This window comes from Mobula birostris, chromosome 8, assembly GCF_030028105.1.
Source record: "Mobula birostris isolate sMobBir1 chromosome 8, sMobBir1.hap1, whole genome shotgun sequence".
Classification (NCBI taxonomy): domain Eukaryota; kingdom Metazoa; phylum Chordata; class Chondrichthyes; order Myliobatiformes; family Myliobatidae; genus Mobula; species Mobula birostris.
In genome coordinates, this window is record NC_092377.1 from 89,547,053 (window position 1) to 89,571,444 (window position 24,392).

The window sequence follows — 24,392 nt, forward strand, 5'->3', positions numbered from 1 at the left end:
ACAATGAGAATACCTAGGTAGTTCACTGTAGGTATTTCATTGATTCAGCCCAGTCCAGTCAACGGCACTTGCAACACTTCCCTTGCAATGATTAGCAGACTATTTTATTATATCAAAAAGGTTTACAAAATTCACAGAGAAAAATGAGAGAGGCCATAAATGCCACACTTGCCTCGACACCCAAGCAAAGAATTAAATGTTCCCCTTGAGGCTTGCATTAAATAAAACAAGCCTAGTTGAATACTAAGACTACAGTGAACATACCTAGCTGTCAGAAGAACCTCCCATTGCATTTCTGGGCTTCGTGCCTGACAAATTTATTGTAAAGCTTATAAAATACCATAAATGTTCACGGCCATTACAGGGTTAAAATCTGCAGCTCATTGGCCAAGAAATAACAACCAGTAAAACATCCTACAGGAAAACTGAGCAAATTTTAGAGAATGACTAAATTGACACAATGGTATTCAGTAGGGCAAAAAACAGTGGAAATGCTTAAATGCTTAGCAGAGACACAGGTCATTGCAGCAAAACTTTTTCCAATTAGACCAGTGTAATAGTTCTTTATGTTTGCACTTGAAAGTGCACCTTTACCAGGGTCACAGCTTAACAGTATTAACAGAGGAATCATGAACAATGCAATATGCAAGCTTTTGAAACAAATTTGTGGAATTATGGACAGAATTGGATACTTCATTGCCAAAACATCCATGTAATTGAAATGGAATTTAACTGAATAATTATAAATCGGTGGCCTTGGTCCACTACACCAGGGGTCCCCAACCATTTTGCACTGCGCCCGGTTTAATATTGACAATATTCTTGAGGACGGGGGGGGGGCATGTTCAGGTAGGGTTAAACTCACCTCAACATATCCTTTACAGTTAGTGTTGCCAACTTTATCACTCCCAGATAAGGGACAAAAACAAAAGTAGCAGTCAAATCCTGGGACACTTCTGATTACCCCAGGAAAGACTACTATAGCCATGAAGGCTAGCGCGGGCACCTGTGTGCGCATGCGCGTACGTGCCAATTTTCTTTCCACAAATCGGTTTTGACTTAATCTTCCCCACTACACTGTACATACATTATTTCTACTTTATATAGGCTGTGTATTTATCCTTATCATTCCTGCTTTTACTATATGCTAGTGTTAGTGTTAGTGTTATTTGGTAGGTTATTTTTTGGGTTTGGGAACGCTCAAAAAATTTTTCCCATATAAATTAATTGTAATTGCTTCTGAGCTTTACGCCATTTCTGCACAAAGGGTTTCATAGGAACGCTCTACCTTAGCGGGGGGAAATATGGGACAAGGACAGTCCGGTATGGGAGAAACCAATTTAGCCCAATATACGGGATGTCCCGGCTAACGCACACTAAAGTTGCAGTCTACAGGGCCTGCGTCCTCAGCACACTGCTTTATGGCAGCGAGACCTGGAGCCTCTACTACAGACAAGAGCGGCGTCTCAACGCCTTCCACCTTTGCAGCCTGAAACGCATCCTGGACATCACGTAGACTGACCGAGTCACCAACAATGAGGTCCTGGCCCACGCCCAGGTACCCAGCCTCTTCACCCTGCTCCAACAACGCCGTCTTCGCTGGCTGGGCCATGTACACTGCATGTCAGACGGGAGGATTCCGAAAGACCTGCTGTACGGGGAACTGGCCTCTGGCAAGAGAACACAAGGGCGGCCCCATCTTCGTTTCAAAGATGTTTGCAAGAGAGACATGAAGTCACTGAAAATGAACGTGGAGAGGTGGGAGGACATCACAAGCAATCACTCTCACTGGAGGCTGGAACTACGCAGAGGTCTAAAAAGAGGAGAAGAGAAGCTGAGGCTTGCTGCTGAAGAAAAGCGCACTCGTCAGAAAAACAGCACCAAGATAACACTGGAGGACAGCGCCTTCAAGTGTAGTCACTGCAGCCGAGACTGTCACTCCCGTGTGGGACTCTACAGCCATAACAGACGCTGTTCTAACGTAGACTGAAGCAAGACTTTCCAGGCGCAGATCCATGGTCTTGCGAGACTAACGGATGCCACCACCCGGCTAATACGGGACAGTTGGCAACCCTATGTTCAAGTTCAACAGTGCGTGACAGGGAATAAAGAAAGGTGCAGCTGACTCATATCGTTTCCTCGCAGCCTGGTAGCACATGCTTGGCAGCCCGGTGGTTGGGGGACCACTGCACTACACTAGTTCGGCGTACAATAAAAGCGTGCATTTACACCATGGTTTTCACAATGGCATGCACCAAGTACTTTTAAACACTGTCAGCAAAGTTACATTATTGGAGGATACAATTTGCATACAGCAGGGCTTCACAAACAATGGAAGGATGAATAGACAAGGTTTACAGATGCTGGGGAGAACCTTTGATAACACTGTCACCACCAGTCACAGTACATTTGAATCCACACTAGGTTTTTATCAACTCTCCACTCCAAACAAGCGCAGAAATCAACCTGACGCTGCAAAGCAGTACTGAGGGTGCGCCACATTGTCAGTCCTATATTTATGTTATTCGATCTTTTTCTTAATTTTAAAAACAAAATGTATGGATAATCCTGGAAATTATAGACTTATGAGTCTTACTTCAGTGATGGGAAAATAATTGGAGATTTCTTGAGACCCAATTTATGTACATTTGAAGAAGCATAGTTTGATTAGGGAAAGTCAGTATGGCTTTATGAGAGGTAGGTTATGCCTCACGGGCCTGATGAATTCTTTGTGGATGTGACAAAACACATTGATGAAGGTAGATCAGCGGGTGTAGTGTACCTGGAGTTTAGCAAGGTTTTTGATAAGGTTCCACATGGTAGGCTCATTCAGAAAGTCAGGAGGCAGGGGAAACAGGAAAACCTAGTTGTGTGGATTCAGAATTGGCTTGCCCACAGTAGGTGCTTGCAGATGGAGCATATCTGCCTGCAGGTCAGTCACCAGGGGTATTCCGCAGGGAACTGTTCTGAGACCCCTGATCTTTGTAATTTTTTTTATAAATGACTTGGATGAGTTAGTGGAATAATAGGTTAGTAAGTTTTCAAATAATACGAAAGAAGGTGGAGTTGTGGGTAGTGTAGAAGGCTGTTGTAGTTTACAATGGTACATTGATAGGATGTAGAGGTTGGCTAAGAAGTGGCAGATGAAGATCAACCCAGAGAAATGTGATGTGATTCACCTTGGAAGGTTGAATTGGAAAGCAGACTACCAGGTTAATAGCATGATTGTTAGCAGTGTGAAGGAACAGAGTTCTTGGGGTCCATGTCCATAAATCACTCAAAGTTGCTGAACAAGTTGATAGGGTGATAAGTTGTTGGGCACGTGGCCAAGTGGTTAAGGCGTTCGTCTAGTTACCTCAAGGTCACTAGTTCGGGCCTCAGCTGTGGCAGCGTGTTTGTGCCCTTGAGCAAGGCACTTAACCACACATTGCTCTAGTCTGTGAAAAGGCCCGACACAGGCCTCTCATGGTCTGAGTCTACGTTCCCTTCCTTCCCTGATAGGGTGGTTAAGAAGGCATATGGTGTGTTGGACTTCATTATTCAGGGGATTGAGTTCCAAACCTCGAAATAGTGTTGCAGCTCTGTGGCAGCATGTTTGATCAGTGACTTCTACAGGGTCAACCAAAGGTGATATTATTCCTTTTTAAACATATTTTTGTATGATCACAAAACCCAGCTGGACATTAAGAACTTACAGTACCACAGCTACCCCATCAGTGAATTGCTCCTTGGTAATAAGCTGAAGGAGCTGGACTTGGTGTGGATCGTGCTGCTGCCTGCATCAGAGAGGAATCAGTGCGCAATCTAACAGCGAGTGATTATCTTAGTTGCTTTACTTGCGATCACAATACCCTATTGGGTGTTGTTAAGGTGGAACACTGCAAGTCCGATTCACTGATCTATTGGCAGACAGTAGGGGAGCTGTACGGCCTTGGTAGTAGCAAGAACTAGGCCTCAAGCGGAAGCAATGTGGGGCGGCATCCAAGCTAGAGTTGGTGCTGCATACCACTGTTTGTCTGCACACTGCTGCAACATTCATTGACTCAGGAACTTGGATTATATATATCTTTTTGTGTGTTACTGTATTTTACTGATATCTTAAATATACTTGCTATGTTATATGTGTTATACATGCCTTGTGCTGTTGGTACTGTATTTTGCACCTCGTCCCTGGAGTAACCTGTTTTGTTTGGCTGTACTCATGGGTATTCATAGAAAAGTACAGCACAGAAACAGGTGCTTCAGCCCATCTAATCTGTGCCAAACCACTTAAACTGCCTACTTCCATCAACCTGCACCAGGACCATTGCCCTCCATTCACGTACCTACCTAAACTTGTCTTAAACTTTGAAATCGAGGTTGAAAGCACCACTTATGCTGGCAGCTCATTCCATGCTCTCAAGACCCTTTGAGTGAAGAAGTTTCCCTTCATCTTCCCCTTAAACTTTTCGCCTTTCACCCTTAACCCATGACCTCTAGTTGGAGTCCATCTAACCTCAGTGGAAAAGGCCTACTTACAATTACCCTATCTATACTATTTGTCATTTTGTATACCTCCACCAAATCTCCCCTCTACACTCTAGGAAATATTATTCAATCTTTCCTTATAACCCAGGTCTTCCAGACCTGGCAATTTCCTTGTAAATTTTCTCTGTACTCTTTCAATCTTATTTACATCTTCCAGTAGGTAGGTGACTGAAACTGCACACAATACTCCAAATCAGGCCTCACCAATGTCTTGCACAGCTTCAACATACCTTCCCAACTCCTGTACTCGTTACTTTGATTTATAAAGACCAATGTGCCAAAAGCTTTCTTTATGGCTCTATCTACCTGTGACGCCACTTTCAATGCATCATGGACCTGTATTCCCAGATACCTTGGTTCTACCACACTCCCAGTGGCCTACCGGTCACTGTGCAAGACCAACCCTGGTTGGTCCTACTGAAGTGCAACACCTCACACTTGTCTGTATTAAATTCCAGTTGCCACTTTTCAGCCCATTTTTCCATCTGGTCCCAATCCTGCTGCAAGGCCTTCCTCACTGTCCACTACACCCTCAATCTTGGTGTCAACTGCAAATCTGCTGATCCAGTTCACCACATTACCATCCAGATCATTGATGTAGATTACAAACAACAATGGACCCAGCACCGATATCTGTGGTACACCACTAGTTACAGGCCTCCAGTCAGAAAGGCAACCATCTACTACCAGCCTCTGGCTTCTCCCACAAAGCCAATGTCTAATCCAATTTACTACCTCATCTTGAATACCGAGCAACTGAATCTTCTTGACTAACCTCCCTTGCGGCACTTTGTCAAATGCCTTCCTAGAGTCCATGTAGACAACATCCACTGCCTTACCTTCATCAGCTTTCCTGATAACTTCCTCAAAAAACTCTAAGATTGGTTAGACACAACCTACCATGCACAAAGCCATGTTGACTATCCTTAATCAGTCCATGTCTATCCAAATATTTATATATCCGCTCCCTCAGAATACTTCCCAATAACTTTCCCACTACTCATGATAGGCTCACTGGCCTATAATTTCCTGGTTTATTTTTAAGAGCCTTTCTTCAACAGCGGAACATCGGCTGTCCTCCAATTCTCTGGTACCTCACCTGTCGCTACTAATGATTTAAAATATCTCTGCCAGGGCCCCAGCCATTTCTGCACTTGCCTCCTGCAGGGTCCGAGTGGACACCTTTGATTCGTGTATGGTTGAATGACAATTAAACTTAAACTTGAAGTAGACCACATTTGGAATACTGTATAAAGTTCTGGTCACCTCATTATAGGAAGGATGTGGAAGCTTTAGAAAGGGTGCAGAGGAGATTTACCAGGGTACTGCCTTGATTAGAGAGAATATCTTCTGAGAATAGGTTGAGCGAGCTAGGGCTTTTCTCTTTGGACTGGAGATGACTTGATCGGTGTATAAAATAAGAAAAGGCATAGATCAAGCGGATAAACTGAGACTTTTTTCACAGGGTGCAAAGGCTTCAAAACCTGGGCCTCTGTATAATTTATTGTCATTTATAGTTTTTTTTATTTTGTAATGCAATGAACAGCTACTGCAAAAGAACAAATTTCACAACACATGCTAGTGATGTTAAACCCAATTTTGATTCCGATTGGCGAGTTCGGAGCAGCACAATTTTAAGGTGATTGGAGTTTTACATGGACAGCAGTGAGTATGTAAAATGCTCTGCCAGACACTCTTAGATAGGCACATGGAGAATAGAAAACTGGAGGATTATGTGGGAGGGAAGCATTAGATTGATCTTAGAGATGGTTGAAAGGACATCATAACATTGTGGGTCAGAGGGCTCTAGTGTTCAAAGTTCTAAAAATAGACTTCATCATAAAAAACATACTTAGGAAGAAATAATTTTATTATGAATAAAAACATACATTCATGGTCGATATATTTAGTAGTATAAACTTACTTCTAAATGGAAAAAAAAACAGCAATCACAGCACCATACTACCTACGTAGACCCTGGGATAATATGCACTTTTTATTGCCTGAGGAGCTTCCCTACCCAATGGTGCCCCTCGAAGTGCGGAAGCGGATGGAGCCTACTAGATTTGGTCCTTCCCTACAGAGACGTGGCATTCACTGCATCTCTTAGTATGCACTCCCGCAGCCTGGACTGCGACAATCTGCAGCACCTCTCTTACATACACCCTGCTGTGCTGCAAAACAAGCAAGTTTCAGAAAGACCAAAGAGCATGCTTCACCGAGTTGATGGTCTCCCAGCAAAAACTGATGTCTGTTTTGTTGTGTCCCCTCAGGAACAGCCTGTAGATCAGAGTCCTCTGTTACGCGGCTGGTGGGATGAACTGGGACATAGCCCTTTGGAAATCCACAGGCTGCAAAGAAGTGGGTAACTATTACTTCCCAACCGCAGCTGTCCCAAGGGCAGTGTGCGTTGGGGATGATATTTTATCTGTACAGGAAGAATCTGACTGCCTAGGCACATTTCACCACCAAACAAGTGAGGACATGGTGCTTGTTTGTGAGATCTAGTCATGTGTTCTGCAAGATGGTTTGGATAGTCTGTTCAGGGAAACACCCCACTGTATCCATAGAGTTCCTGACCCGCAGTATCTGCAAAGCATTCCGTGCTGACACAGCCTGATGGACTTACGGTCAAAGATGTTTACTTTTAAGAACTCTTCCACAAAGGACCATTGGTGCGGCAATGTCCAGCTGAATGGGGCATTGCATAGTAATAGGGCCTGAATTATCCTCTGCAACACCAGAGACAGGTAGGACTTCAGTACTTAGAGATACTTGGCACCCATGTACCTAGGCTCCGTGTACCACCTGATACAACCACGTATCACCTGGTACAGCCACACACGTAGATGGTGATCAGGGTGAAAGTAACATTGGATACACTTTTTCTGTCAGTACTTGGGAAGAACTTGCTGAGCAGGTATGACGTGCTCTCAGGGTTGCTGTACTTGGTGCAGATACGGTGATCACTTGTCACTAGATAAATGTTTTGTCTGCCTCCTCAGGTGGGCACAGTAACCCTGCAGAGCTAGTTCGGCACAACAGGGTGACTCGCTTTGTGTTCTGTCAAAGCTGAGACAATCACTAATGGCCAGTAATAAAATATTTTACCATAACAAAACAAAGGGATTGAAAAAGATCTTAGATTTGAAATAAATCACTAGAAAGAACTATTGGTTTCATTAGCTTAATAACATCTTGGTGCATACAAATTTGCCTGCAAAGCACTCCAATCACCTATGAGAGTACACCGACATCTAAATGAACACAGATCAAACTTCAACAACATGCACACACAACTGCGGTCTGCTCAGTGGGATGAAGTCTGCTGGTTCAGGTGCTGAACCAGACAACGATGGTGATGTCACAACACATGGAGGCAGGCTTGCAGTCAGATCACTTTGGTGTTTTTCCCTTACGTGAGCAGTTACCTCAGATATCGCCTGCTACCTACCACATTCTTTTATTCTCCTTTTGCTCAACTACCTTCATAACCTGTTAAATACTAACAAATTCTGCTTCCAGGGCCCACCACTATTCTGGCCTGCCTGTATAATATACCAGCCTGGCAAAACTCTAGTTCCTAGATACCAGCTTGCAACTATCTATCAGATATATTGAATTATTACAGAACTCAAAGCCACAATCTTTAACTGTACTAGAAATGTTAGATTTCAAATACGACCAAAAACCCACTGAAATGTTGCTGTGGGGTTTATTTTTAAACACTGATCCATTGTGTGGGAGACATCTTACACTAAGGTATTGATTCATATCTTAAGTCAATCCAAGACAGCTGCAGTTAATCACTGAAAATGCAGGGAGGAAATCTCTGAACAAACAGACTCCGTCCCAATGTGACAGCTGCAGGCTCTACACCTCTACCCCAAATCAGCAAACTGAAAGTGACAAGACATTTGCAGGATAAGGACATTCACTCCCTCCATCCAGAGCACATTGTGCTTCCCTCCTGCAGGGCTCGGAGCTCTCAGACTGACAACAGATCAGTTCCTCAAGTCTAAATTCATCTGAAGGGTTAAAGGACTAGAAAGGTCCAACACAATCTTATTTTTCAACCTGAACCCAGCCACGTTATGTATCTCCTCACTGCTGGTGTTTAGCTCAATGTCAAGAACCATTTTATGAATAAACCAAGATTTGTGATATTTTGCACGTGGTATTTTAACAATCCAAATGACAACTATCCTGAGAATAGAAGATCTTAAGATGGGAATGAGAGAGTGGAAGGAACAGTCAAGGTCACTCAAATTGTATCCTTCCAACCTTCCCTTTGTTAACCTACTGGATGAAGGATACGGAGTTGAACAATGCATGCCCCGCATTAACCTGCAACTCCCCAGCAAAAATCCTCACTATTTCTATAACTTGTTAAAGGAAATCTGGGATGAAAAAGCAACTTGGCAATTTTAAGAAATAATCGTTCAAGTCTTCCTCAGGACATTTCAGCAAGCCCTAGCATTGGATGCATCCTGAGGGGAAATCGAGCTGCTGATTGATCAACTGGAGTAAAACAATACATTCACAATTTAATCTTAAAATAAACCATCACCTCCTTCAGAAATTGATATTTGTAATCCTTAGGTAGATTATATTTTTAAAACAAAAATAGGTTGCATTCTTAATATCCCAACACACGTACTTTAAGAGTTTTAAATTCAAACTTCTACAAGACTAAGGACATCGCCTCATATCAGTTTTTAAAAAATAAATTCAGGCTCTGAAGGGGAAGAATAAATCACATTTCACAACTGAAAGGGCTGCAGAAGTCTCAGAACACAGGCAAATCCTTCCCACCGAATCGCTTCAGCACAATGTAAACGTACAAGTGATCAGAGTCCAAGTTTAAAACAGAAAACAGCATTCACACAGCTGGGTTCACAAGTGACCCTTACCTGCAGCTGCTAAAACACCTGACATTCTCCAGACCACAGGGGGAAATCACGCAAGAACAGCTGACAGCAAAGCACTTGGGTTAAAGTGAATTGGTCCAGGTAATTAAAATAAAACAAATCGCAAAGTTCCTTCACTATTTCTACACTGGATCCAAGAGAAAGGCACACTGAACGCCCATTTCAGCAGTCTCCTGTTGTGATGACTATACCTCACCCCTGCCCTTTCAGCTGACAACTGTCAGGCTACTGCTCTATTGAGCCAAACAGCTCAGTGCGGGTGCGGAGGGGCTGGTTGAGAGTTACTAATCACACTCCTGCATCTCCATTGGGCAGAGGGAAGTGTAGGGTGTGGGGGGGGGTGTGGAATAAAAAGTCACATGGCCTCTGAGGACACTGACCCAAGTCGACTAGCCCAATCACAAGACAGCAACTTCTTGAAGTACAACTAAAGAAGCTGAGTTTTCCCCACCCACTGGACATTTCCCAGGGAAAAGAAAATTCCAAGAATTTTGTACACAGGGCAATGACAGAACAAGCTGGTGGGCAAGTTAGGAAGACACAGAATATTTTGCATATTGTTGGGAATTTTTTTGTGAACATCCCCTCCTGAAAATGGCATTCATTCAACTTGCCCCTGCTCCCCATGTATGGCATACATATAAACGGAGCCCTACCTGTGCCAAACACCATGACATAGTTCTTCCTACCCCCCAGCCCCGTGCACAGAGCCTAGGCGAAGTAATGCACCTCGGAGTCTTACATTCAGTCCCAAATGACAACAGACGCTGCCTGTGCCTCAGCTGAACACAGGGTTAGATTGCCAAACCCTCATGCTGGGTCAGGAGGTTAGCAGCTGCATTCAATTTTGCCTGCTGCACAAGGCAGCTTTGGGAGGGTGTTGCCTTAAGTTTACCAGAAAAATATTGGGCTTAACCATTGACAGAATGTATTGTAAAGCCTCCCAAATGCAACATCTACCACCAAGGCCAATGACCACCACCCCAGTAGGCTCCCAGCCAGATCTCACTTTCTCCAGTCTCAAAATATTACTCACTGCCGTTTTGTCATCACTGGGCCCACCCAACTCTTGGAAGTGCCTATCCCAAAGCAACATGGGAATATCTTAACCTTGCACCCAATCCAGGAAGCTTATCGCCACTCTTGAAGGCAATTAGGGATGGGTAGCAAGTGCTGCCCTTACAAGCAGCACAAAATCCAAAACCATGAACAATTAAAAAGCCTAAAGAGAAATAAAATGGATTGGGTTCACACAGGCTTAAGTCTAAAATATAGAACACCGTACGAACAGTACACCACCATACAGGCACTTTGGACTATGATGTTATGCTGACCTTTAAATCTACTCCAAGATCAATCTAACCCTTCCCTCCCACATAGACCTCCGTTTTGCTATCATCCATGTTTACTGAGGTGACTTTAAACTAGAATGGTTGGGGAGTGGGAATCAAATTAAAGAGGCTAGGCGTGAGGAGGTTAGTTCACAACAGGGGAATGGGAACCAGTGCAGAGAGAAAGCGGGGTGTAAAGTGAGGGTAGAAGCAAAAAGTACTAAGGAGAAGAGTAAAAGTGGCAGGCCGACAAATCCAGGGCAAGCATTAAAAAGGGCCACTTTTCAACATAATTGTATAAAGGCTAAGAGAGTTGTAAAAGAGCGCCTGAAGGCTTTGTGTATCAATGCAAGGAGCATTCGTAATAAGGTAGATGAATTGAAAGTGCAGATTGTTATTAATGATTATGATATAGTTGGGATCACAGAGACATGGCTCCAGGGTGACCAAGGATGGGAGCTCAACGTTCAGGGATATTCAATATTCAGGAGGGATAGACATGAAGGGAGGGGAGGTGGGGTGGCGTTGCTGGTTAAAGAAGAGACTAACGCAATAGAAAGGAAGGACATAAGCCAGGAAGAGGTGGAATCGATATGGGTAGAGCTGCGTAACACTAAGGGGCAGAAGACGCTGGTGGGAGTTGTGTACAGGCCACCTAACAGTAGTAGTGAGGTCGGAGATGGTATTAAACAGGAAATTAGAACTGTGTGCAATAAAGGAACAGCAGTTATAATGGGTGACTTCAATCTACATGTAGATTGGGTAAACCAAATTGGTAAAGGTGCTGAGGAAGAGGATTTCTTGGAATGTATGCGGGATGGTTTTTTGAACCAACATGTCGAGGAACCAACTAGAGAGCAGGCTATTCTGGACTGGGTTTTGAGCAGTGAGGAAGGGTTAGTTAGCAATCTTGTCGTGAGAGGCCCCTTGGGTAAGAGTGACCATAATATGGTGGAATTCTTCATTAAGATGGAGAGTGACATAGTTAATTCAGAAACAAAGGTTCTGAACTTAAAGAGGGGTAACTTTGAAGGTATGAGACGTGAATTAGCTAAGATAGACTGGCAAATGACACTTAAAGGATTGACGGTGGATATGCAATGGCAAGCATTTAAAGGTTGCATGGATGAACTACAACAATTGTTCATCCCAGTTTGGCAAAAGAATAAATCAAGGAAGGTAGTGCACCCGTGGCTGACAAGAGAAATTAGGGATAGTATCAATTCCAAAGAAGCAGCATACAAATTAGCCAGAGAAAGTGGCTCACCTGAGGACTGGGAGAAATTCAGAGTTCAGCAGAGGAGGACAAAGGGCTTAATTAGGAAGGGGAAAAAAGATTATGAGAGAAAACTGGCAGGGAACATAAAAACTGACTGTAAAAGCTTTTATAGGTATGTGAAAAGGAAAAGACTGGTAAAGACAAATGTAGGTCCCCTACAGACAGAAACAGGTGAATTGATTATGGGGAGCAAGGACATGGCAGACCAATTGAATAATTACTTTGGTTCTGTCTTCACTAAGGAGGACATAAATAATCTTCCAGAAATAGTAGGGGACAGAGGGTCCAATGAGATGGAGGAATTGAGTGAAATACTTGTTAGTAGGGAAGTGGTGTTAGGTAAATTGAAGGGATTGAAGGCAGATAAATCCCCAGGGCCAGATGGTCTGCATCCTAGAGTGCTTAAGGAAGTAGCCCAAGAAATAGTGGATGCATTAGTGATAATTTTTCAAAACTCGTTAGATTCTGGACTAGTTCCTGAGGATTGGAGGGTGGCTAATGTAACCCCACTTTTTAAAAAAGGAGGGAGAGAGAAACCGGGGAATTATAGACCGGTTAGCCTAACGTCGGTGGTGGAGAAACTGCTGGAGTCAGTTATCAAAGATGTGATAACAGCACATTTGGACAGCGGTGAAATCATCAGACAAAGTCAGCATGGATTTGTGAAGGGAAAATCATGTCTGACGAATCTCATTGAATTTTTTGAGGATGTAACTAGTAGAGTGGATAGGGGGGAACCAGTGGATGTGGTATATTTGGATTTTCAAAAGGCTTTTGACAAGGTCCCACACAGGAGATTAGTGTGCAAACTTAAAGCACATGGTATTGCGGGTAAGGTATTGATGTGGATGGAGAATTGGTTAGCAGACAGGAAGCAAAGAGTGGGAATAAACGGGACCTTTTCAGAATGGCAGGCGGTGACTAGTGGGGTACCGCAAGGCTCAGTGCTGGGACCCCAGTTGTTTACAATATATATTAATGATTTGGATGAGGGAATTAAATGCAGCATCTCCAAGTTTGCGGATGACACGAAGCTGGGTGGCAGTGTTAGCTGTGAGGAGGATGCTAACAGGATGCAGAGTGACTTGGATAGGTTGGGTGAGTGGGCAAATTCATGGCAGATGCAATTTAATGTGGATAAATGTGAAGTTATCCACTTTGGTAGCAAAAATAAGAAAACAGATTATTATCTGAATCGTGGCCGATTAGGAAAAGGGGAGGTGCAACAAGACCTGGGTGTCATTATACACCAGTCATTGAAAGTGGGCATGCAGGTACAGCAGGCGGTGAAAAAGGCGAATGGTATGCTGGCATTTATAGCGAGAGGATTTGAGTACAGGAGCAGGGAGGTACTACTGCAGTTGTACAAGGCCTTGGTGAGACCACACCTGGAGTATTGTGTGCAGTTTTGGTCCCCTAATCCGAGGAAAGACATCCTTGCCATAGAGGGAGTACAAAGAAGGTTCACCAGATTGATTCCTGGGATGGCAGGACTTTCATATGAAGGAAGACTGGATGAACTGGGCTTGTACTCGTTGGAATTTAGAAGATTGAGGGGGGATCTGATTGAAACGTATAAAATCCTAAAGGGATTGGACATGCTAGATGCAGGAAGATTGTTCCCGATGTTGGGGAAGTCCAGAACAAGGGGTCACAGTTTGAGGATAAAGGGGAAGCCTTTTAGGACCGAGATTAGGAAAAACTTCTTCACTCAGAGAGTGGTGAATCTGTGGAATTCTCTGCCACAGGAAGCAGTTGAGGCCAGTACATTGGCTATATTTAAGAGGGAGTTAGATATGGCCCTTGTGGCTACGGGGATCAGGGGGTATGGAGGGAAGGCTGGGGCGGGGTTCTGAGTTGGATGATCAGCCATGATCATAATAAATGGCGGTGCAGGCTCGAAGGGCCGAATGGCCTACTCCTGCACCTATTTTCTATGTTTCTATGTTCCTTAAATGTATCTGCCTCAAACACCAACCCTGGCAGCACATTCCCTGCACTCACCACTGTGTAAAAAAAAATAACTCTGACATCATCCTTATACTTTCCTCCAATCACCTTAAAACCCTATCATATTAGTTATTTCTGCTGTTGGAAAAAGGTGCTACTTGTCCACTCTATGCCTCTCATCACCTTATACAACTCTTAGTAAGTCACCTCTCATTGTCCTTCACGCCAGAGAAAACCCCTAACTCAGTTAACTTTCCCTCAGAAGATATGCTCTCTAATCCAGGCAGCAACCTAACAAATCTCTGCACCCTCTCTAAAGCCTCCACATCCTTCCTATATGAGATGATCAGAACTGAACACAATCTTCCAAGTGTAGTCTAACCAGAGTTTTATAGAGCTCTAACATTACCTCATGGCTCTTGAACTCAATCCCCTGACAAATGAAGGCCAACAGACCATATGCTTTCTCAACTACCCTATCAACTTGCACGGCAACCATGAGGGATCTATGGATGTGGACCCCAAGATACCTCTGTTTCTCTCTACTGCTAAGAATCCTACCATTAACCCTCCAAAGAATATCACTTAACCCTCCAATGTCACTTCTCAGCCCAGCTCTGCATCCTATCAATGTCCCATTGTAACCACAGCAACCTTCGACTTTATCCTCAACAGCAGCCATCTTTGTGTTATCTACAGCTTACTAACCCACACTTCCACTTCATCAAAGTTATTTTTCAAAATCACAAAGAGCAGGGGTCCCAGAACAGATCTTTGTGTGGATCAAAGTACAACCCAAGCGAAGGTTTACAGTATTTGAAAGGAGTTGCCAGGGTGGGGAATGAAAGTCCAATTTTGATTGTGAGTCCAGAACAGGGGATAGAGTACTCTGGGCATGTCAAAGCACTTCAAGTTGGGACAAGAGGTCACAGACAGATTTGGGTTAAGAAGCGTGGGGAAGAGAACACTCAATTGTGAAAGGCAGGGAATAGGACTGATGTCCCCTTGGCCGTCCCGCTATAAGTGCCACAAATCCATCCCACCATCCCATCAGATAAGCCGACTTAAGAAATTTGTGCCATAGCTACACCAGCACCCTGCAGGGCCTGGTACATAACTGCACCAAGTACAGCAGGTACACAGGCAACTCAGACTTCCAGGGCCTGGCCCTATACAACCCAGGTGCCAAAACAACCAGCGGACATGTGCCCTTGGTCAGACTGCGAATCAGTCCACAGGAGGTTCTTCCTATCCCCTCACCGATTGGTGTATTGTTGATGTAATTCTTCAGGAAAGGTATGAAAGACTTAGAAAGGTCAGGGAAATTTAACAACAGGTGAAAGGCTAGCCAGCAAAATCTTAAGATATACTTCTCCCAGTACCCTTTAATATATCATCTCACACGTATCTACTTCACCTTAAAGGCCTCTACCAGATTACCACCCATCAGTTCTTGCAGAGAAGATCACTGCTCCTTATACTTTTAGTTTTGATATCTTCTCTAAAGTCCCAACATGCACATTTCCTTTATGGAATAAAGGTCAGAAATAGGGCCCAAGGTTGCATATATACATAACTTTCAGTTGTATTCCAGTGTTCTGATGACTTTTCGTAGCCTCACTGCCCTGCCCTGGGCTGCAATAGTTAACAATCAGTCTATTTGTACTCCCAGAACCCTTTCTTTTGTCAAATTCAGGAACTTTCTGCCCACCCCCTTCAATCATTTCCTCATCCTTCTACCAAAGCCTTTCATTGGAATTCATTTGCTGATTGTGCTAAGTTTAGTCTGTTATTTTGTCCCAGTGATCCTTAGACCATAGATATAGGAGCAGAATTAGGCCATTCAGCCCATTGAGTCTACTCCACCATTCCATCATGGCTGATCCCGGATTCCAGTCAACACAATACACCTGCCTTCTCACCATATCCTTTGATGCACTGACTGATCAGGAAATGATCAGTTTCTGCCTTACATATATCCAAGAACTTGGCCTCCACTTCAGCCTGTGGCAGAGCATTCCACAGATTCACTACTCTCTAGGTTTAAAAAAATTCCTCCTTACCTCTGTTCTAAAACGTCACCCCTCAATTTTGAGGCTGTGCCCTCCAGTTCAGGATACCACCACTATAGGAAACATTTTCTCCACATCCACCCTATCTAGTCCTTTCAACATTTGGTAGGCTTCAATGAGATCCCCATGCATTCTTCTAAATTCCAGTTGGTACAGGCCCAAAGTTGCCGAACGATCCTCATATGTTAACTCCTTCACTCCCAGAATCATCCTTGTGAACCTCTTCTGGACTCTCTCCAATAACAACACATCCTTTCTGAGATATGGGGCCCCCAAACTGTTGACAATACTCCAAGTGTGGCCTGACTGGTGTCTTATAAAGGCTCAGCATTATCTCCTTGCTTTTATATTCTATGCTCCTTGGTACTAATTTAAAGTTATTTACTAATTTTGAAGTTCCACTCACTTCAGAGCTACATCTGAGATGCAAGCTGGTGACTGCAGTGCTGCTTCCAATGTTGATAGCATATTGCTTGAGATCCATTATGTTACATGCCCCCCCCCAGCTGTTGAAAAACTAATGTCTCCTATATTGACAGTTTGAAACTCCACATGTACATTTTATCTTTGTTTATCTTTGATACTTAAAAGAACAGAACAGTACTGTTCTAACACGAATGATCTATGCTGCCCACTAATTATAGTTTAATGTTCTAGATGCTCTTTCAGGTCTTTCAGTGAAGACTCCACTATCTCCCTTACCACTGGCTTAAACATCCCTGGAACCCACCTTGTATACCCAGGAAGCACAACGGCCATTTATTAACTCTCTAGTATCAGTTACTACTTGTAAGGAATCATAATAGTTCAGCACGGAATGTGGGATCTCCTTTATTATTTGAACAGCTTAAAGTATTATTTCTCACAGGGAGGGCATTTAGGGTCCAGTTCAGCATCCAAAAGGCAATAGCAGGTGTCCAGTATTGCTTTGCTGTGAAAATTAGATTCACAAGCTTTTGACTCATTTGACAAGGTCTGTGCACAGGGCCAAGGTGGGCATAGAGGCATAGTGAGCACACAATTACATACCACACTTATCAGAAAATTACACCCTTTCCAATGGATTTCCTCACTCCCATTCAAGTTAATGCACCTTTCAAGCACTCCAAAACTATCCTCACTCCTCGAACCACTCTCACCACATTCACCAGCACACAATGACTCAGGTTATTATGGTCTGCCATCGGCTGGTGATCACCACATTTAACCACCCTTCCCAAACTTTGAGCTTCGGTGTTTAATACTTCAATAGGATCACTAGTCTTAGCGCCATAAAGTAAGATTCCAGAGGTTCTTTGCATGAGACGGCATTCCATACCCTGAGTTCCAAGATTCAAAGCATGGATTGAAGTCTCATACAATGAACCTTTAAGCATTGTTTGCTAAGCATGCGTACCTCCATCTATCTAGGGTTGCAAACAATCCAAGTATAGGATGTTCCATATCCTCTGTTGATGTTAGTGTAATATAGGGCAACCAAAGCATTTCTTTCCACAAACCAATTCAAACCCAGACACATTATTGCCAACTGTTGGAGTCGTACATCTCAGAAGGCAGGGCATTCAGCCAGCCCAGTACCAATCCACACTAATCTTACTCGCCAGCATCTGGACAACAAACTATAATGTTTTGGCAATTTCAAGAACTTGTGCAGATGTTTAAGTTTTGCTGTGGGACCCATGGTCACAAGGAACTAGGTCATGTCAGAAGATTTTACAAGCCAACTTAACTAGGAGAAAATCTGTGCTGGTCTAGTCTCCAAATCCCAAAAGGAGAGGTCTCACACCCAGTTACCTCAAAGTAGCATCACTCTGTTCTCTCCAGAATCATCACTCACCTACCCAACCCCAGAAAACACAACTTGCTTACCTTGTTTGGCATCTATATCTTCATGAATCCCATTTAGCTCCTCTGATTTTTTATCTGTTACATCTCCCTGAATTCCTGAAATCTGGTCGTTTTTCAGAACAGACTGTTGGAAGAAGAGGAGGACAAAGTTAATTTAGTTCAGCCTGTTAAATATATACACTGCTTAACCTTTAAACACTATTGAACAAGAACTCTGCTCATTTCTGGAGGAAGCCGTGATCACTTCGTACAAAATGCAAGGGGTGTTATATAAAACTAGAGAACGGGGTGCCCCTTGGGGCACCCTTTGGGAGAAGGGTACTGCAGTCTGATGTGACCAGAATGAACATTAAATATTCCTGAATGCTATTGGTATTGCTTTGCTTTGGAAATTGAAGTAGAAAACCTCAGTTTATTAAAGAAGAACAACGCGTAGCAAAGCAAATATAGCTCCTTCTCATTTACCAAAAGACTTTTTTGATGGCATCATTTCTAGTTTATCTGTCACCCTTGTGCCTCTCATTATCATTCTGGAGACGTGTAGTCCTTTTATCCCCCGTCTCTTCATCTCTTCTGCTGTTTGTTCTTTGTCTCTGATCCTGGCGACGTGCATGCCTCTCCTCCTCTGATCTTTTTTTTGTCCTGACTCTTTGATCCTGAAGTCCTGTGGCCCTGGCCTCATCCAATTCTTGTTCTCTCCCTCTCCTTGCCGCTTCCCAACGACGTTTGGCGTCATCTCTTGACCATAATGTCCCCCTTCTCTTTCCACATGGCATAATTAGGCTGACTTTTTTTTTACCCTAATGCTGGATAGAAGATGTGAAGCACTAACACCAAAGGATGCTGATTATTCTTGATGATGTGGTTGGCACTCTCCTAAATGGACGTGATATAGTCACCGCTGTCCTTTGACCGCAGCAAAGGGTTTTATGGGCGTCTCAAAGTATGTTATTACAATAAGATTTAATTATCTCTTATTGATAGCTGGCAGTTAGATCTGTCCCAATCCTGCACATGCTGATGGTGATTAGCAGAATGTGACCCCTCGAAATAGAGCTGCCCTGCCCTTTTGCTCTGGTAGGTGTCGCTGCTGAGGCTGGCCGTGCACATGCGTCAGGCTGTCGCGTCCTGATTTCCATGATGGCTGATCAGGTCTCAGGTGAAAGTCAGCCTGTTGATTTTTGGCGAATGAGCAATTTTTATACTAATATATAACCCTGAACTTTACCTGCATTCTGTAAGTTAGTGCATTTCAATTCAATTTAGCAAAAAAAAAGTGCTGTTGTAATGCAGCGTTTGTGCTAATTGGAGGTCACAAACAGACAGACAATGAGAGTTTTAGTAGTATATAGATAGATTGCCAGGATTAAAGCGCCCTCCAAATTACTAACCCACTGCATAATGTACTGAGAATTGTCAACTTTTTTCCAAATTGGTTAAGGTTTTGAATTTCCATTTGCTTCTCCCTTGAGACCACACATGGGTATGATCAATATTACAGTGCAACCAGCTGTAAAATATGACCTGTTGTTCAATGACCATCAAACGTTCAGAGATGCAAAAATCTGGAGAGAGCTGTGGACTCAGCCCAATACATCTCTCTCCACCATCAGAAATAGCTACAAGACATTGCCTCAAAAAGGTAACACCTATCATTAACATTACCCACCATCCAAGCCATGCCATTTTCTCACTGCTGCCATTGGGCACCAGGTATAGAGCCTGAATTCCCACACCATCAGAGTCAAGAACAGCTACATCCTTCAACCATTCAGTTCTTGACCCAACGAGCATAAATGCGTGGCTGGGAGATTGGAGCAGAGGATAGGGATTCAAATTTCTGGATCATTGGGACCTCTTTTGGGGCAGGCATGACCTGTACAAAAAGAACGGGTTGCACTTGAGTCCTAGAGGGACCAATATCCTGGCGGGAAGGTTTGCTAAGGCTATTATGGAGAGTTTAAACTAGAATTGCTGGGGGTTGGGAACCAAACTGAAGTGACGGAAGAAAGGGTGGTTGGCTCACATATAGAGAAAGCTTGGAGACAGTGCAAAAGGGAGGATGGGCAGGTGATAGAGAATGGACACACTCAGACCAATGGTTTGAGATGTGACTATTTTAATGCAAGGAGTATTATGAACAAAACGGATGAGCTAAGAGCACGGATCAGTACTTGGAGCTATGATGTTGTGGCCATTACAGAGACTTGGATGGTTCAGGGGCAGGAATGGTTTCTTTGAGTGCCAGGCTTTAGATGTTTCAGAAAGGACAGGGAGGGAGGCAAAAGAGATGGGGGCGTGGCACTGTTGATCAGAGATAGTGTCACGGCTGCAGAAAAGGAGGAAGTCATGGAGGGATTGTCTACTGAGTCTCTGTGGGTGGAAGTTAGGAATAGGAAGGGGTCAATAACCCTACTGGGTGTTTTTTTTATAGACCACCCAAAAGTAACAGGGACATCAAGAAGCAGATAGAGAGACAGATTCTGGAAAGGTGTAATAATAACAGGGTATCTGTGGTGGAGATTTTAATTTCCCAAATATCGATTGGCATCTCCCTAGAGTAAGGAGTTTAGATGGGGTGGAGTTTGTTAGGTGTGTTCCAGAAGGTTTCTTGACACAGTATGTAGATAAGCCTATGAGAGGGGAGGCTGTACTTGATCTGGTATAGGGAAATGAACCTGGTCAGGTATCAGATCTCTCAGCCGGAGAGCATTTTGGAGATAGTGATCACAATTCTATTTCCTTTACCATAGCATTGGAGAGGGATAGGAAGAGAGAAGTTAGGAAAGCGTTTAATTGGAGTAAGGGGAAATATGAGGCTATCAGGCAGGAACGGAAACATAAATTGGAAACAGATGTTCTCAGGGAAACATACGGAAGAAATGTGGCAAATGTTCAGGGGATATTTGTGTGGAGTTCTGCATAGGCATGTTCCAATGAGACAGGGAAAGGATGGTAAGGTACAGGAATTATGGTGTACAAAGGCTGTTGAAAATCTAGTCAAGAAGAGCTTACAAAGGGTTCAAAAAACTAGGTAATGATAGAGATTCAGAAGATTATAAGGCTAGCAGGAAGGAGCATAAGAATGAAATTAGGAGAGCCAGAAGGGGCCATGAGAAGGCCTTGGCGGACAGGATTAAGGAAAACCCCAAGGCATTCTACAAGTACTGTATGTGAAGAGCAAGAGGATAAGACGTGAGAAAATAGGACCAATCAAGTGTGACAGTGGAAAAGTCTGTATGGAACCGGAGCAGATAGCAGAGGTACTTATGGAAACCTTTGCTTCAGTATTCACTACGGAAAAGGATCTTGGCAATTATAGGGATGATTTACAGCAGATTGAACAGCTTGAGCATATAGATATTAAGGAAGAGGATGTGCTGGAGCTTTTGGAAAGCATCAAGTTGGCTAAGTCACCAGGACCAGATGGGATGTAACCCAGGCTACTGCGGGAGGTGAGGGAGGAGATTGCTGATCCTCTGGCAATGATCTTTGCATCATCAATGGGGATGGGAGAGGTTTCAAAGGATTGGAGGGTTGCGGATGTTGTTCCAGTATTCAGGAAAGGGAGTAGAGATAGCCCAGGAAATTATAGACCAGTGAGTCTTACTTCAGTGATTGGTAAGTTGATGGAGAAGATCCTGAGAGGCAGGATTTATGAACATTTAGAGAGGTATAATATGTTTAGGAATAGTCAACATGACTTTGTCAAAGACAGGTCATGCCTTACAAGCCTGATTGAATTTTTTGAGGATATGACTAAACACATAGATGAAGGTAGAGCCATGAACACAGGACAACATAAGGAGAACTCTACACATATTAGAACAAGTTAATAAGAACGAGACAGAGACAATGGTGGTAGGATTAGACGCTGAGAAAGCTTTTGATTCGGTTAGTTGGGCCTTCCTATACAGAGTGTTAGGAAGATTCGGCTTTCAAGAAAAGTTTATTAGAGTAATCCAGACTCTATATGACAGCCCTATAGCTCGAATTAAGATGAATGGGGACCTCTCTGACTCCTTTATTTTAGAGAGAGGCACTAGACAGGGATGCCCAATTTCTCCTCTCCTTTTTGCGCTATATATTGAACCACTTGCCCAACTAATAACAGAGCGAAATCGTAAGAGGTATCAAGGTGGCAGGGATTGAACAGAAAGTGGTGTTATTCGCAGATGATGTTTTAGTCTATCTGAGTGAACCAGAAAAATCATTTATAGTATTGTTTACATTGTTGGATGACTTTGGGAAAATATCAGGTTATAAAATAAATGTAAAGAAAACGCAGGTTATGTCCCTAAATTATACACGATCCAAAAAATTGCAGGATACATATGATCTTAAGTGGGAAGCTAAATCATTAAAATATTTAGGAATAACCCTGCCGAAGGATCTTTCAACGCTGTCACAGGTAAATTATGGGCCATTAATCTCTGAGATAAAAGCAGATATGCATAGATGGAATCTTATCCCCTTTTTAAGTTTAAATTCAAGGATAAATACTATAAAAATGAATATTCTTCCTTGGCTACTATATCTTTTCTGTACTTTACCTGTGGAGGTGGATGATAATCAATTCAGGGAATGGGACAAGTGGATTTCCCGCTTCATTTGGCAAGGAAAGAAACCTAGAATTCGATATAACACCTCACAGTTAGGGAAGGAAGGAGGAGGTATGGTTCTTCCTTGCCTGAGAAATTATTTTTATGCCTCACAGATAACCCCTCTGTCATATTGGTGTAATAGGGAATATAAGGCTAGATGGAAGGAAATAGAATTTGGATTGGTTGACAATTTTCCTCTACAAGCCTCAATAGCTGACAAAGGATTGATGGCCCAACTGGAAAAATTTAAAACCAGTTGGATAAATCTTACATTAAAAATATGGCAGAAGGTGGTTAGTTCATGTGGAATTAATAACATGCTAAAACTCTTCAGATGGTGTGCATATGATACCGAATTCCTTCCCAACAGAGGAGATAAAAGATTTGAATTATGGATAAAGAAAGGTCTTACAACCTACCTCTCATTTATACATAAAAGAGTATTACAAAGTTTCGAAATCCTGCAGGACAAACATGGCCTAGAACACAATGACTTTTTTAGGTACCTTCAAGTACGAAATTATGTTAACCAGAGTTGTAGATATACAGACCTATCAACAGTAGAATTAGAATTTTTCAAGATTCTTAATTCGGCTTGCGGTTCAATACCTAGTAAATCAGTTTCTCGATTATATAATGCACTCTCCCTGCTAAAAATGTAAACACATTGTATATTAAAGAGAAGTGGGAGAAAGAAGCGGGGTTGGTACTTTCAGAGGAGGCTTGGGGGAAAATATGCAGCTTTCAGTGGTCTTCGACTAATTCTTTGACTTGGAGAGAACATTGTTGGAAAAATATTATAAGATACTTTAAGACCCCATATCAGGAAAAATATAAAGATACAAACGTGACGTGTTGGAGAAGGTGCGGCTCCAAGGAGGCAAATCATTTCCATATTTTCTGGGATTGTCCTAAATTAAGTCTATATTGGGAAGGTATTCATAGAACATTAGTTAAGGTACTTAGGACCCAGATACCTCTGAAGTTTGAGACGCTCTATTTGGGGCATGTATTGTTTCTTGAACAGAAGGAAGACATAAAGTTGCTGCAGGCCCTTTTAGCGGCAAGTAAGAAATCAATCACTAGAAAGTGGCTAAATCCAATACCACCTACATTAGAAGATTTGCACAAAATTATCTTGGAAATATTTAAAATGGAAAAGTTGACTTACTCCCTGAGAATTCAAAAAGAAAAATTTTATCAAATCTGGAATAAATGGATTGAATATATAACCCCAATGCGAGCAGACTTTAGATGAATCTCCTAATGATTTATACTGCTCTTCTCATCAACACAGTAATATTGCTAATGTAAGCACCCCTAGTCTAAATGTTTACTGTTTTTGTCTTTTTTTTGTTTGGAAAATAGAGAATTAATACAAGTAAAGGAAAAGATTTGGGTAAGGGATAAAAAATGATGAAATTAAGTAAATAAGTACATAGGGATCGGATAATTATGTTTGGGGGCAGGAGCAAGCATGAACAAGTTAGGATATAAACACCTATAATGGTTGTTACATAGGCTTACACACAACATTTTGGACCAGAAGAAGTGATCCAGAAGAGATGTATGGAAACTATTACTAATCCACTATTATTACTACTTTCCTTAACAATTAACACCATTACTTAGCCTAATAGATTAGAATTTCTGCTGTACATAATTATCTATTTAAGTGTCTAATTTCTTTTTATATCATCTCAATGTGGACTTAAGAATGTATAAATAATTATAGTTTTATACATATAAAAAAAATGGAAAAGGTTATACATGTGAAAAAAGTACATGATACTTGTGAATTCCTTATCCAAATAAAAATAAAATTTAAAAAAAAAGATTGGTTAGGCATG

General features: G+C 42.6%; 1 protein-coding gene across 2 annotated transcripts in view; it reads right to left on the reverse strand.

Moving 5' to 3' along the window:
• The window catches only part of akap12b (A kinase (PRKA) anchor protein 12b), a 79,105-nt gene that overhangs the window by 26,768 nt on the left and 27,945 nt on the right, over positions 1-24,392 (reverse strand). Inside the window, exon 2 of one of the 2 annotated variants that reach the window (XM_072265633.1) lies at positions 17,960-18,062. In XM_072265633.1, the coding sequence (XP_072121734.1) occupies positions 17,960-18,062 (103 nt within the window). Of the gene's footprint in view, positions 1-9,440; positions 9,649-17,959; positions 18,063-24,392 lie in introns of those variants that run through there. The other variant, XM_072265634.1, reaches the window with a different exon arrangement.